Genomic DNA, 14,768 nt, shown 5'->3' on the forward strand with positions numbered 1-14,768 from the left:
AACCCAGGCGCCTTCGCTAATTAAGAGGTGGACAGCGAGTAGCAGTGGGTGGCCACGTCGCCGGCTGCGTCGCGGGGCAGTGGCGCCAACCGCGATCGCCAACCGCGCACAAGGCGTCGGACCATGGGGAACTATATGGTCCGACGTCCGGGCTCGACGCCGTGCGCGTCGGACCGCGTTGGCCGCGCCCGGTTACGTTAGCGGCGCCAGTGCGTCGAACCATCGGTCGAACTATAGACGCCGTTGTTCTCGCCAACGTGACGTAACGTGTGCGTGCGCTTACGCTGCGTCGGACTATATTTAGCCCTTAACGGAATCCCAGGCGGGGAGTTCGCCAATGTCGTTCGAAGGGGGCGAGTGCGGGCAAGCAGGTCTGCGCCAGAGACGCAAGCCACGCGTAAAGGTTCATTCACGCCGGGCTAACGCGACACCGACTTCGGTCTGCCGACTGTCGGCGACAGCGTTTTAACGCGAAAGCGTTAAGGAGCTAGTGTCGCAGAAAATCTGGTCTCGTCGGTGTCGGCCGTGAGCTATAAATCCAGGAAGGCACTCCATAAATAAAAAAATTGGAGGACGCTTAAGCTTCGCCTTCAAGTGTGGAACGCGATAGCGTTCCCGTCGACTCGCCAAGGGGTGTAAGACACTGCGCTACGGCGCAGCGATCACTTATGAGGCGCTCCGCATCGGACTTTGCACCCACCAATCACGCGGTGATCGCCGAGCAACGCAGCGTTCGGCGCGGCAACGAAACGTGCGCCTAAGCAAGCGGAACGAACCAAAGAACTCGGTGTCTCGGAGGGAGAAACGACCTACGCGAGCCAAACGTCGTGATCGGCACGGAAAGCCGGGCCGCTACGCGCCATGAAGGCCGACGTGATCATGGGGCTGACGCCTCCATGGGACCGTCCTCTATCTCGCTTGGGAGCACCACGCAGACGCATGACTCCTCGGAAGCAGCTCGGCACTCATCGCAGGGGACGCTTTCCCACCAGACGCGCTACGGCGCAGCGATCACGTCAGACGTGATCGCGCGCGCTGACACCGTGCATGCCTGTTAATTCAGTTAGCGAGCGAATGTTTACAAGTTGATACGGCCGATAAAACTACCATCATTAATTCGCAATCGCACTTCGCTATCGCAATTGATGCTTCTCCTTTCGAGCGAAACTGTGTCTTTTTTTCTTTAATGCTGCTGATTTTCGCAGTTATACGGGGTGTCGCACGTAACTTGAGCCAAACTTTAGAAATATGCAAATGCTACGTAGCTGAGCCGAACCGAGGTAATGTTGTTTGCCGCCGCTTGGAGATACTCATAATATTTTTGCATGTCCCCTAATTAGATAATTGGTCTTAGTTAATCAACTTCCTAATTATTATAGTTAGATTAAAGCTATCATTGAGAAATTGTAGAGCAACTCGAAAAAAAGAAATTCGTCAGCCCTTCCACTCTGTGAAGGACGAGCAGCGTACACCTGTGGTGTGTGTTACCTCAATCGACGCATCTATGTATATATAGGCATTATTATTATTATTATTATTATTATTATTATTATTATTATTTTTATTATTATTATTTTTGAAGGACACAAGGAATACATCTTTTCACTGTGGAGTGATTTATTCTTATTCTTCTATGAAGTAGCGACGTGTGCAAGCATACCGCCGCACGCAGACGGGAAATCCACAATATTATTTACAACTTCACTGTGAACTGCGTAATAATGATAAGTACGTGAAACACGGCGTAATGCTAGAGTCGTCTTCGCGGCTAATTGTCATATAACTTGTTCCGGGACAGTTTTGATAAAACAAGTTACAGCCGTTCTCTCCAACCATACTCCATCCGTAGACGGCCATGCATTGACAGCAGGCGGGAATTCTGTGACGTTTACAACTGCACTCTGAACTAACTACGCCAAGTAAATGAAACTCGGCGTAATGATAGAGCCGCCTTAGCGGCCAAATTCAGTATGATTTTTTTCCAATATACCTACGTTAGATTGATAGCTACAGAGCATTCGCGAGAAACTGGAGACGAACATTTTTTTCGTGTCGGCGCAACGCGTAAATGCGGACAGACATCGACCATCGCCGGAGGGTAGCTATATATACAGCTTCGCTGTAAAACTTCCGATACAGCTTTCTGTTTCTCAATACGTGCCACTCAAAAGTGTTTTTCTGAGCGTGAAAGAAGCCCCCGAATACATGCAAAATTGCCGCTCGACTGGCAGCTTGAGGCACTTTGCATGTATTCGCGGTCTGCTTTCACGCTTGGAAAAACACTTTTATGTAGCACGTATTGAGAAACAGGAAGCTGTATCGGAAGATTTTCGTGTTGCTCTGCAATTTTCTGATTGACACTTTTCGTCTAATTACAATATTTTAGAAGTTGATTAATAAAGTAAGACTAATTATTACGCGGAATGCAAGAAATAATCCGAGTATATCCAAGCGACAGCACGCAACATTACCTTGGTTCTGTCCTCCTGCGTGGAAGTTTGGCTCAGGTTAAGGGAAACACCCTTTATGCGCCACTTGGTTTTTACATAGATTGTGTAAATAGTATGGCATTCGTTGAGCATACATAATTATTCAACCCGTGTATAGGCTTCTTGTCTGCGCCCCTTGACACCCCTGATGTTTTAAATAAACGTGATTTCATTTGACGCGATTTGATGTGCAGTTATCTTACGGCAAGTACGTTTTCTATTGCAGTGCAGCTAGGAGGCGGAGAGTACGAGCAGTCGTGTAAGTTTTGCTCTGTTGCGGATACGCTGGTGCATCAAGAGTACTTCTGCTCCTTGTGGCACCTGCTGCAAGTGTGAAGATCCGAACGGTTCATATTAGAAAGTGCGAAGTGAACGTGTGTTTTCCGTGACGAAATATTCACGGTGGGCGTCAGTAAGTGTGTCGTTAAAACTGGGTTCTATTTAGACTGTACTGATTAGGTTCCTAATTATCTGCTTCATAGCACACCATGCTGCAACTGTGAAACTGAAGCCAGTCAGGTGTCAAGGCAAGCGAGTGATTAACAGCCTTGCCACTCTTCGCTCGCAGTTCCCATACAAGGGGGAGGGGAGGTGTATAGGGAAAAGATGTGAAAAGACAGAGACGCCGCTACTGTAGACACGATAGCGCTTGCGGGCAAATGGGATAAATTTCAGTTAAAAGTCCGGTGTGGTACGTTTCCGCTATTTCTGAAAAATAAACACAATATAACTGCATCAAGCGGACAACTTACGCAAGGCGTGCAGATTCAGAGCCGCATTAAAGAGCACCGTAGGATCTAGGCGACACTACGAGAGCGGTCACGTATCAAATCAGCAGTTATGTGCCCGCGGCGGTAGCTTTGTGGCTATGGCATTGCTCGAGGTCGTGGTTTCGATCCCGAACTGCAGCAGCCGCATATCGATGGGGGCGAAATAAAGAATAACTAGAAAAAAAAAGACGCTCGTGCACTTAGATTTAACGAACACCCCGGTGTCAAAATTAATACGGAGTCTTCCACTACGGCGTGCCTTATAATCCGATTGTGGTTTTGGCACGTACAGCCCCATAATTCAATTAAAATTTAACACTTCAGCCATGATGTGATGTGCCATTGAGGCAATGAATATACTCAATCCTCTCGGAGATAACGAAGTATGGCGCACAACACCGCCTCAAGCAAACACATCTTCCCTGTGTGTTCTGTGCACTACGCAGACAAACAGCAGTGGTGCACGCAAGGTAACGTTTAACATAAACTCGCCACTCTCGTGTAGCACTAAACGTTGACGAAACTAAGTATTCACCGTCAACGTCACCGCTAATTATCGTTAACCAAAGCAAACATCACGGAAAGCTTCCCTTACATAGATTTCCACAGTGTGTGGGATCTGCGTACCCGTGCTAGGGTGGCTTCTAGCCACCCTACCCGTGCCCTCCAGCGCATACCGGAGTCACTCCTGGTTGCCAGACGCCGGAGGTGAAACCGAAACTCGCTGAGCCGGAACTGTATGCTCCCACAACTCCTTTATACAATGTTAGCTAGTGGGGAATTAAACTTGATGATCGGAGATGGCGACTACAGATATGAGAAAGTGGGTTCCAGTCAAGGGATGTTCTGGGGATGAAAATATTGACGATATGTTTTGTTTAGACATAACCCCGACTTTATTACAATAATTAATCCTAGCTGACCCGTATGAAGAGGGAGGAATGAGCGTGTCGTAAATGGTAAGGATATGATCATAAATTTTAGGAATATTGAAAGGCGGAAATATGTACGGTGAGAAGCAAGACAAGCTCGAATGAGTTTTTCATGACGCACATGCTAGTGATTAATCGGAGGCGATAATGACTCTAGTGGTGCGGTGACAACCGTACGGCCGCAGTCGTATTTTGGTTTTCCAGGAGTAAATATATGCTGAAAGGTTGACGGAAACATCGATAAGAGAGCGTTAAGCTAGTTAGGGCGAAAAAAAATACGTGTTGCAACTTGTTGCGTACTCCAGGGTAGCGTATCGTACTGCTGCCGAGTAGTAGCGGCGCCTGCCTATCGAAGCTCGATCGACGTTACTTAATTGGGTAGCGTGGCGTTGTCGGCGGGCTGCAGGCATCCGGTAGACCATGGCGACCAAGCAAGGGCGAGACGATTTTTTAGTGTGAAACTTGCGCGGTTTATTCAAAAGTAGATGAAAGAAAATGAGAAGAGCATGAAGTCATCAAAAGTACATTTCGGAGCCCCTTAAATAGGCTCTCTACAATCGTGGGCGGGATCTTGCTTCCGTCAACGTCACGTGACCGGCACAGAAAGGGGGCCCTTCCTCCTCTGGTTATACCGAGCCTGCTGAAAGGAGGAAGTCGTCACGCCTCCTGGAATTGTAGACGCCTGTTCTGCGCGTTGCGGATTCGTGGAAGTTCTCCTCTAGGTCCATTTCGAGGAAAGGGCCTCTCTAAACTCGCACACACACACACACACAAAAAAGAGGCCTGTACACTGCGGGGCTTCCGGCAGACACTCGAAACGGTCATGGTGAATTAGGAAGTCACGCTTCATTTCGACGAGGCCTGGTGGAAGAAGGTCGGGTGAGAGAAAGTTCTTTGTGGTGCCGGACGCCAACAATAGCAGGCGAAGTCACGCCTCATTTCGACGATGCAGGGTGAGAGATGGTCGGTTGAAATTCCTTTCAACACGTGGTGCCAGAGGATCTGGTAAAAAAATTTTGGAATCGAATGCAAATATTCGAAAAAGAAAAGCGACCTTCCAATATAAAATTGAACAATGAATATTTTCAGTTAAAACTAACTGAAATATAAAGGTTATGTGGAATCTGAGTCTGTTTGAGATGTTACTTTATACACGGGGTGTAGTGATACGAAGGGGGCGTACAGAGAACGCTGTCATTTCACAGCTTGACGCAGGCCCCCGCATTGGCGATCACAGCAATCACAAATATAATTAGCCTATAACTTTTGACAAATTATACACAACATTACGCAAATAACAAAAGAAAATTGTGTACAAGAAATGCGAGCTTACACCATCTTACAGGAATACATAAAATATAAGCATATATTCCTACACAGACAAATGCAATCTTCTACAGAGACGCAAACAAACAAACAAACAAACAAACAAACAAACAAACAAACAAACAAACAAACAAACAAAGCACACGGTGTACATTATTATACAAATATTTTTCTGCTGGATGCAGAGCAAGAACGAACAAAGCAAACATACTGCTCTTTTGCAAAAAAAAAAAGCACCAGACCAAAAACAATTTCGAAGCGTCTGTTGTCCTTCAAGGGGAGTATGGTAGCGCGATTCAAAGACGGGACAAGAGAAGACACAAAGGGACACACACAGCGTCTGTTGTCCATATGTTGTTTTTACAGTCGGTACTTTTAGCATTCATTTTTGCCTGTTGCCTATATAGTGGTACTGTTTTCTGAATTGGCAATTTGCTTAAGAAAACCCGATATAGTTTTAGACTCTTATAAATTTCTAAGATCTACACAGTCGATAAGTTTACATTGTTGCGAGTGGCATCACCCTATGTTTAAAAAAAAAATTCAAGTGTATGAAAATAACTGGGCACAGGCTCAATTACGCGTAGGAAGTTTTTTTGCAAGACACTTTGCGCAGATTTTCTTGCGTGATGGTAGCCCAAGCTAAATGACAATAATTGAAATTGAAATTTATTGCATATATAATATAAATGCATTTAGGCATGAAATATATACAGAAGGAGTATAGTCAAGGACTGTAAGGGCGAGACCTCCTGTTAATACTTCCAACAGGAAAATAAGATATGTTATTACAGCAAATGGGTGGCGCATACATGATTAAAGTAAGAGCACAAATACGTAATAAATAATGAAACAGGTATGAGAGAAAAGAAAGAAATATAAATAAAATACATAAAAAGTCAGCTTTGTACACATTGCAAGAACGCGCGCAACTCGAAGTTACATGAACTAAGGGCAGAATATTCTCTTAAGTTTAGTGGGTAGGGTATTCCATAGTGAAGTTGAGGCAAAATTAGCGGTGAATTTTCCATTATTAGTACTTGGTTTAGGCAACAAGAAGTTATTATGTGAAGCGAATCTCGTAGAAGTGACATGGGGGGAAGTGATCTGGGTTAATAAGCTCGATTGGGAGATTTCCATTGACGAATGTGTAAAATAATATGCCGAAGGCGTATTTGTTTAAGTTATCCAGTGGTAGTATGATGTGATCACGAAGCAACAACGAAGCATTAGCTGTGGGTTTGTTAAATGTCGTGGTACGTGTAGTCTGATCTTGAATGTGCTGCAATGGGGACAAATGCGAGGAGCACAAGTGTTGCCCCATGTAGAGATACAATAATTAAAATGACCGTGAATAAATGCGTAATAAAGTGGTAGCATAGTTTTAATATCAAAGTGTGACCTAGAATTTAGTACAATTCTAATGCCGCATCTGATTTCTTCTTTAGTGAGTTGATATGCGTAGTAAATTTCAGATGCCTATCCAATTTTACCCCCAGGAAGGTAGTATTGTGAGAACCAAATATGTCATTAGCAATGAGAATAGATCGAGTGGCAGAACTGTACCTGTTGTGGGAAGAAAATATTTAAAAAATTAGACTTCTTAGTGTTAATTTAGTCCATTACTCCGGCACCAGTTCAATACATTGGCGGCGTCTTTGTTAATTTTAGATAATAGAAAGTCTATACCTGCACTTATTACGGTAGTGTCATCAGCATAGAGTATACATTTAAATGAGCTTAGGCATAATTGAAGGTCATTGATATAGATTAAGAATAAGAGAGGACCAAGAACAGAGCCTTGCGGCGCACTAGCATTGGTTACTTTAGGTAATGAATAAGTGCCAGATATGTATACTGACTGATTTCGATTTTGTAAGTAACTGCGGAGTAAAGTTAAAGCGGGGTCGGTTATTCCAATCGATTCTAGCTTCTGAAACAATATGCAATGAACAATGCAATCGAATGCCTTTGAAAGGTAAATGAAAAACGCAGAAAGCAGAGATTGAAAGAAACTAGCTGTTAAAAATCATAACTTTTTGTGGCAGTATATGGTGATTAGGATAAGCAATATCAATTACCTGTGATAATTTTACTGCAACTAATTACTGCTGCTGCTGCTACAACTATTACTACTACTATTACTATTACTACTACTACTACCACAAGTACTGTCTACTACTGCTGTTACTATTACTAGCTACTATATCGTTTGCTGTAAATGTTGAAATTTAGTTCTGATTCATTACTCAAGTTGTTTATGTGTTTTTCTTTGTTTACTACGTCAATATCTCTTAACGGGTAATACTACAAACCATTCTTCTGAAAGTTGGAAAAAAAATGTGTTATTATGTAAATATCTACCTTTTTGCACCTATTAGGTAATATGTAACAACATCGCTGTACCGACTCTGCCGGGCCTAGTCGCACAAGTGCTCGTGGACTTGTGCTCGAGACCAAAAATATCCTTTGTTGGACAGGCCACTTCATTGCAGAGGCCGTGCACCGCACCGCCGACAATAGAGCTGACCAAGCACGTCCAACAAAAGAAAACATTTAACATTAATTCAAAAGAGACTCAGTAAATCGCTAATCTTATTGTGCACACTTTGTCGGACCGAATGGGTTATTGCAGCGAGATTTTCAACACCACGTTGAAACGCAGGAACTATGCATGAAGCTGCAGATCGTTCATTTCCTCTGTCGGGTCCCTTTACGTCGAGGTTCTCGGTTCGTTTGAAGTATCATCACTGTTGGCTTCGTTGACGTTCGCGTTCTTTGCGCTTGAGATGGCTTTGGAGACGTCGTCGGTCGTCAGTTACGATTACATAATCTCTTCGTCATCAATTGTGACGTCAGCCGTCGCACCCGCTGATGTGTTGCAATGAGCAGCTCAGCACGAGTTGAGCGATTCCTGGAGCAGTGCAGTAGCACTGATGGGTTGAGTGTCGGTGCCATTAGCGCAAGCGCAGAGCTCAACTCTGCGGAGGGCATTGGCGCTACGTGGCATTTGATGTAGAGCAATAATTAGGCTGCAGGTGATGCTTAATTCCTTCATTGCACGGGCTTATTCGTTGTAGTGGTCTTCGCTGTAGAGCCGTTTGCAATACAATGCGAAAGGATAGGGATTCCGTGGGGACAATCTATCCTTCGTTATACATGTCATTTCGCTGTAGAGGCTTTATACTGTACTATTAATATGCTGCTACTGCTATTATACTGCTACTACTCGTACTACTACTGCTACTGCTAGGTACAGCGGTCATTTCTGCTACTCCCTGCTACAACTACTGCTTCTGGTTCTACTACTATTGTGCTACTGTACTGCTACTACTATTATAATACTACATTGCTGCAACTATTATACTGCTATACTGCTACTACTATTATATTACTACAACTCGTGCTACTACTAGGACTACTACTAGTACTACTACTACTGCTGCTGCTGCTGCTGCTGCTACCAGGGCTTAGTAGTGTGCGTTGAGGGGCTAGTTGGTGCATAATGACAGTATAGGCGGCTACAGTTCGCATCTGTACTTGTTGGAACCCCCTGTACTGTCATCACTGTTAGAGCTGCCGCCCGTTTGCTCCGAAATGATTTGGTGTCCTCGCGTGGCTTTTCTGGCAATTTACAGCGCCTGCTTTTTTCCCCGTTTCTTGTTTTCAGCTGGTCTTCAGACCACGCGCGGCGTCACTGGGGGTGAGTTCTTATTTTTCAGGGGGGTGTAGCTCGAAGTGAACTGTGATTTCACTTTTTTGAATAAACGCAGCTCTGATGCTTCCGCTGAAGGGAGGGGGGGTAAAGCACTATAATTTTTAACTACTTGGACTAATTAAGCTTACAGGATCGGAAATGGGAATTTATATACATATGCATGTACAGAAATGTAGGGACTACACATATACAAAAATATAAAACCCCTTTAATTGTAACATAACTAGTGAGAAAGAAGAGCGAAATGTACACGTTGAACAATGAAACTATATAATTAAAAGGCAGACCTGCATAACAAATTAGAGGTTAACAGGCGTGTAATGCTTTTGTGAAATAAGCTAGAAAATAATAATCGAAACATGGTTTGCTGGTGTCGCATGGAATAATAACAAAAAAAGGAAACATCGAAACTGTATGCGATAGAAGACAATACAATGCACAGGTTGGGTGTCAGTATATAAAGATGAACAAGCAAAAAAAAAAAAAAAACACATAAACTTTGCACTGCGCTTGACACGTTAAGACGATATTACATTGTGTTAGCGCGAAATGTCCAGATGACATGGAAAGTATACCCTGGCTGGTCGAGGAAGCGATTTTGTCCGGAATAGGTCGTTCCACATCCGTACTTGTCGGCGAAGAGTCGAGTGGTGGTGGTTCGATGGTGGTGTGTCCCACCATAGATGCGCATGAAACTGAGCATACAATCTTCTTGACGTCTGCAAATAATATTGCAAGATGTGTTAGTCTGCTACTCACATCCCATAATCGCGTAATTTGAAATTGCCGTGGCTACTGCTTATCAGCATCACCAAGCGCGCAGCAGTGTAGAAACAGAATGGTCTATTCCATTTTGTCTGACTTTCCATTGGCGCCAAATGTTATGTCGAACTGTGTCCGGCGTTTACTAAATAAAGCGATGCCTAGGAATATCTGTCTTGAATGTAGCATGCGCGGTATTTGAGAGCATTTTCTATCCGTATACTAATCTACTAGGCGCCGAAATGTTTTGTACTTGCAATACTTGCTTGTATTCTATCTTTACTGTGTATTGTGTTGCAATTGAATGTAAATTGCTGATGTTGTAAACCAAGAACCAAGGTGGCTCGGCCGCTTTCAAGTGACATGTGTTCAATTTTAGCTCTGGTCTGCACACATCATTGCGATGTAAATAAACTGAACTTGTACTAGAGCTCCCACGACTCCTCGTGAAAAAAGTTGGCCGAGCAGTAATTCTGCCGACTGCTTCCGGTGGCGGTGTTTCTCGGCTGTGATCGTGTTCTTCATCGCCGGTGCCTGTCACTGTGGTTGTTGGTTTGAGAGGACGCCGAATCGCGGTTTGCGCATGTGCGTGCGAGATTTTCCCCGTGTTTAATGCGCGACATCTTTTCTTTTCCTCCTTTCCCCTTCTTGTTCCAGTGAGCGAGATGTCGTCAGGTGAGTGTACTGCGCAAGGCGACGTGTACCTAGCGGCCACCGACGCCTGTAGGGCGCAGTGATGCAGTCCTCGAGCAGCACCCAGCCGTGCAGGCGAAGAAGTTCGGTGAGGGTGGCGCCTACAACTTGTCGCTGGAGGCGATCGACGCGTACTGGAGGGAGTTGTTTTGCTTGAAACGAAAACGCAGGTTAACAAACTTGAAGGGATGCTGAGTTGACAAACAGGAAGAGTTGTTATTGGGAAACTGCCTTTCTTGAATAGTACAGAAAGAGCCGTCGCTTTCGTGGTTTGGCCAACTGCATTAAACTGCGACGTTTAACATTCCGTAGCTGCGCTGTGGCTGTGGGTCACGAGGGACGCCGCCTAGCGACGGGTTCCGGATTCATTTTGGCCGCCCGAGCTGTGTGCGAGCGTTTTGCCTCCACCGGAAAGCGGCCACTTCGGCCGACGTCGAAGCCTCTACCTCGTGCTCATTAGCGCAGCTCCATAGAAATGGGGCTACCGCGGGTTCGACGAGGCCTGTTATACGTGAGCAAAAACGAAAGACGTGCAGCGAGGCCGCCCTCTCTTGTGTTTTGACGGCATCTGCATGGTTAATTTTTCATTCGACTGCATTGCACGAGTGCAAAAACGGAACTTCTACGAGAAACCGTACTGCGACATGCGTGACACCACGCTGATGCAGCGGCGGTGGGCTTAATTCGGCGCGAAGTTCGAGAAACGGAAGTCTGGCTATCATTTTCTTTTCTAGTAAACAACGACTGACTGATACATTGAGGCAGATATGTATAAAGAGTGTTTTTTTTTTTCACTGGAACTCGATAGTCTCCTTTTATCGAGACAAGGAGGAGCGCAAGAAGGGCGGTGAAAGTCGTAACACGGGAGCCGCCTGCTGCGCTGGTCTTTCGAAACGTCTCGACTCTCCCCTTCGATAAGGAGCTCGGCAGGGTTCACTGAAGGGATATTAGAGACAAATTTATTTAGTTCACAGTGGAATCCTTTCACAAGGCTATTTTGATTCGTCTGGAACAAAAATAAAATATTGCAGGATCTAGTGATAAAATTTAAGCCCTTGTGCGTCGTTGCGACGTCGCAACTTTACAAGTATTTGCAGATATTTTGGTGGACCATTTTAGCGCAGGTAAGGTTGCTTTGGTAGGCAACGCCTTTGCTGACAAAAATTCCCTAGACCCGAGCTGACGTGGTGCTTGAGTCAGGGCGGTTAGGTGTCGCCACCCGCCTTTCTAGGTCCCTTCCGGGGTCACCTTTTCGCGATTGGAGTCGGCCTTAGCGCAATCGTTTGTTTGCCGATACAACTCAATTTTGTATACGTGTTCTGAGTCATTTCCAGAGGGGACGCTCCATGGATGACGTGCTCTGCCTGCAATATATCGCTTTATTCAGTCGCGGTCTGAAAAAAAAAAAAATAAGAGTGTAAGGAGCGTGTGACCTCTTCGTTTGTGAGCGCTGTTCGCCACTGGGTTTTGGTTACGATATGTCCAGCATCGGGATTGGCTTGCTTTACGAACCGTTCTAGCTTAAGAACGTTTCTGCGAATAATTTTTATTCCCCCTCCTCTCCCCTCCCCTGCACCCTCTTGAGCGCACCCCATTAGCCTTGCGGCTACCGACTTCTTAAAGGGGCCCCGAACCACCCATCTGGCTCGGTGAAATAAGATATTCCGCGGGTAGCATGCGCTGCTCTGAACATTTCAGCCAAGTTTTGATGTCGAACGCGGTGCGTAGAGCTCTCGAGCGGATCGGGAAGTCACCTCTCTCTCAAACGCTCTTTTAAACAGAAAACCCAGACCTCACTCTCATCTAGACGCATTATTTCGTCATTCTCTTAGATGGCTGCTATTGGCCTGGCGTCAAGCTACCCGGTGGTGTCCCTGTATAGGCGTAGTGCGCGCCGATGGACGCGCCACTGATGGCGGCCTTGCGCAGAACACACGGGAGAGGAGCCAGCTGCGCGCCGTAGTTTGTTGTGCCGTTGATAGTGCTTCTCTCTCTCTTATTCACGTCTTCGGAGCAAAATAGGCAACATCCTTTGCATGTGTGGGGTGGCCAAAGCTTCAAGAAATGTTTGAGAAGAATTGTTGCAGGGTGGGGGGCTCAAATACCGGCGAAAACGTGCCGGCGATACGGTTCTAATCATTCCCCGCAAGGTCTCATCAGCGGGAGCAAAGGTAGCAATGGATCGTCGCTTCGGTGGGAAATTTCTTGTTCTCATCCTTTCCTTTTTCGTGTCGGTGTTTTTTTCCACTCGGTTATAGTTAGACGCGTAAGCGACGAAGTTCGTCTGCAGTGCAGCATGCGGTTTAAAGGCATTTCGCTAAAGTTCGGAATGCCGTTTGCCGCTTATATTGTTTTCCGCCTCTTTACCGCGTTGGGCTAGCTAGGCAGCACGACTGTACGAGCGCATTGTGTTGTATGCTAAAGCTACAGCAGTTTGCAAGAACTAAAATTGTTAGTTTTATGCGGCCCGGTAAATCCTCGCACCAGCTGTCGCGCACTTCATGTTTTTACATCTATTTTATTCGTGGCTTCACACATGCTTAACTGTTACTAGTTGCTTCATGCATAACTCTTGTTGATTCTTTTGAGCTGCGAGGTTTTCACCCTGCCTCGTTAGTAAAGGGTATAAATCACGCTGTGCCTTATCGGAATTATACCAAGTAAGTGCTTCTTTAAGAGCTTTATTCTTTTCGCCCGAGGGCATCTTAGGTATGGGGATTTTTTGAGGAAACTTATTTAGAAGATAGGTAGTTCAGGGCGAGAATTACTAATAGTTGCTGCATATGGTATTTTTGTTCCATTTTTCGCTCGCGTCACGTTTGCGAAGTCATCACACCTCGATGGTGTCTGAGCAGAGTTAACCCGCCGAGTGTTTTGTTTCACAACGCAGTCGCTTCTTGCATGTGGATTTTGTACTGAACTGAATTATTTCTTATTATGCTTACGCCGCAGAGGACTAAACCCGGCCTTGCCGCCAGCGCTCATCTACTTTGACTGGCGCTGCTCTGCCTTTAAATATATCATGTGGCACCTCTCTCTAGTAACATTAAAAAAATAAGTACTGAAAGGTTAGTCAGACTTTAGCTTTGTACGTTTCGAAGCAGCTCGCTTGGGGAATTTAAAATTGCAAAAACTGCAGCGGGAACGGCAGTTCATCGGCGGTACAGCGCTAACACGCGCTTTTATTAACCCATGAGTTTGGTGACTTCGTTGACTAGCGTACGCGTTTCCATCAATAAATTCGCAATTACTCTTCTTTGACTGCACTTATTCGGCGATGTCACATGTATTCATCGGCAGAAAAATCACAACCACATATGCAGACATCGCAACGTGAGGATTTGTTTGATATAAGTCTGCGCTAACGACGGGTGCTTATTATTGAGGTACAGAAGCAGCATTACGGCAGGGGTAGAATTTAAAAAAAAAGAACGCGATCGAGACATCGCATTAGTCAACAAAATTTATCGGCTAGTTAGCGTGAGCTCCACTTCATGTAATTGGGTGTCATGGTGGTTGTCTGCGGGACGCACCTGGCACGTATGTGGACGATGTTGTCCCAAACACCAGTGACATCGTGTTCATACCCGCTACCACAGAGGTCAGCGTCTTCCCTACAGCTGTCGCCGCAGAAGAAGCAGTCTGGCGCCCGAACAAAGGATAAATTCCCGCCGCGATGTTCAACCGTGCTTGCTGTAAGGAGTTGTCTGCTACTGCTCCCGCGCGTACTGTTGGAAGCGCCCGCTAGGTGGCTATCAGTGGCGCCTCTATTAGTGTCACTGGAAAAAAATTCAGAGTACCGCATTCGTTTTCCCCGCGTCGCCGACGCGTTCATTGGCCCAACCGTACCACGTGACTTTGGAGTGCCATATACACGGAGGAAGGAAACTAAGGAGAGGCCCTACCCCCTCCGCGCGCTAGGAGAAAAGTGTGGCGGAAATGACGTAGTAGGTTCTTATTTTTTTGCTGCTTTTTTATTTTTTTTGTTCTATGGCCACGCCTTTTGGGCCACAATGGCGGCGTTGTTATGGTTTTGAGCGCTCACACGTGTTGCTCTGGCAGGTTTCGGGCCGTGGCA

General features: G+C 45.6%; 1 protein-coding gene across 1 annotated transcript in view; it reads left to right on the forward strand.

The window, feature by feature from the left end:
* The window catches only part of LOC126525988 (uncharacterized), a 183,464-nt gene that overhangs the window by 99,107 nt on the left and 69,589 nt on the right, over nt 1-14,768 (forward strand). Inside the window, exons 8-10 of the mRNA XM_072284147.1 lie at nt 2,716-2,748; nt 9,188-9,220; nt 10,655-10,672. Of these exons, the coding sequence (XP_072140248.1) occupies nt 2,716-2,748; nt 9,188-9,220; nt 10,655-10,672 (84 nt within the window). The remainder of the gene's footprint in view (nt 1-2,715; nt 2,749-9,187; nt 9,221-10,654; nt 10,673-14,768) is intronic.

Source organism: Dermacentor andersoni, chromosome 8 (genome assembly GCF_023375885.2).
Source record: "Dermacentor andersoni chromosome 8, qqDerAnde1_hic_scaffold, whole genome shotgun sequence".
Lineage (NCBI taxonomy): Eukaryota > Metazoa > Arthropoda > Arachnida > Ixodida > Ixodidae > Dermacentor > Dermacentor andersoni.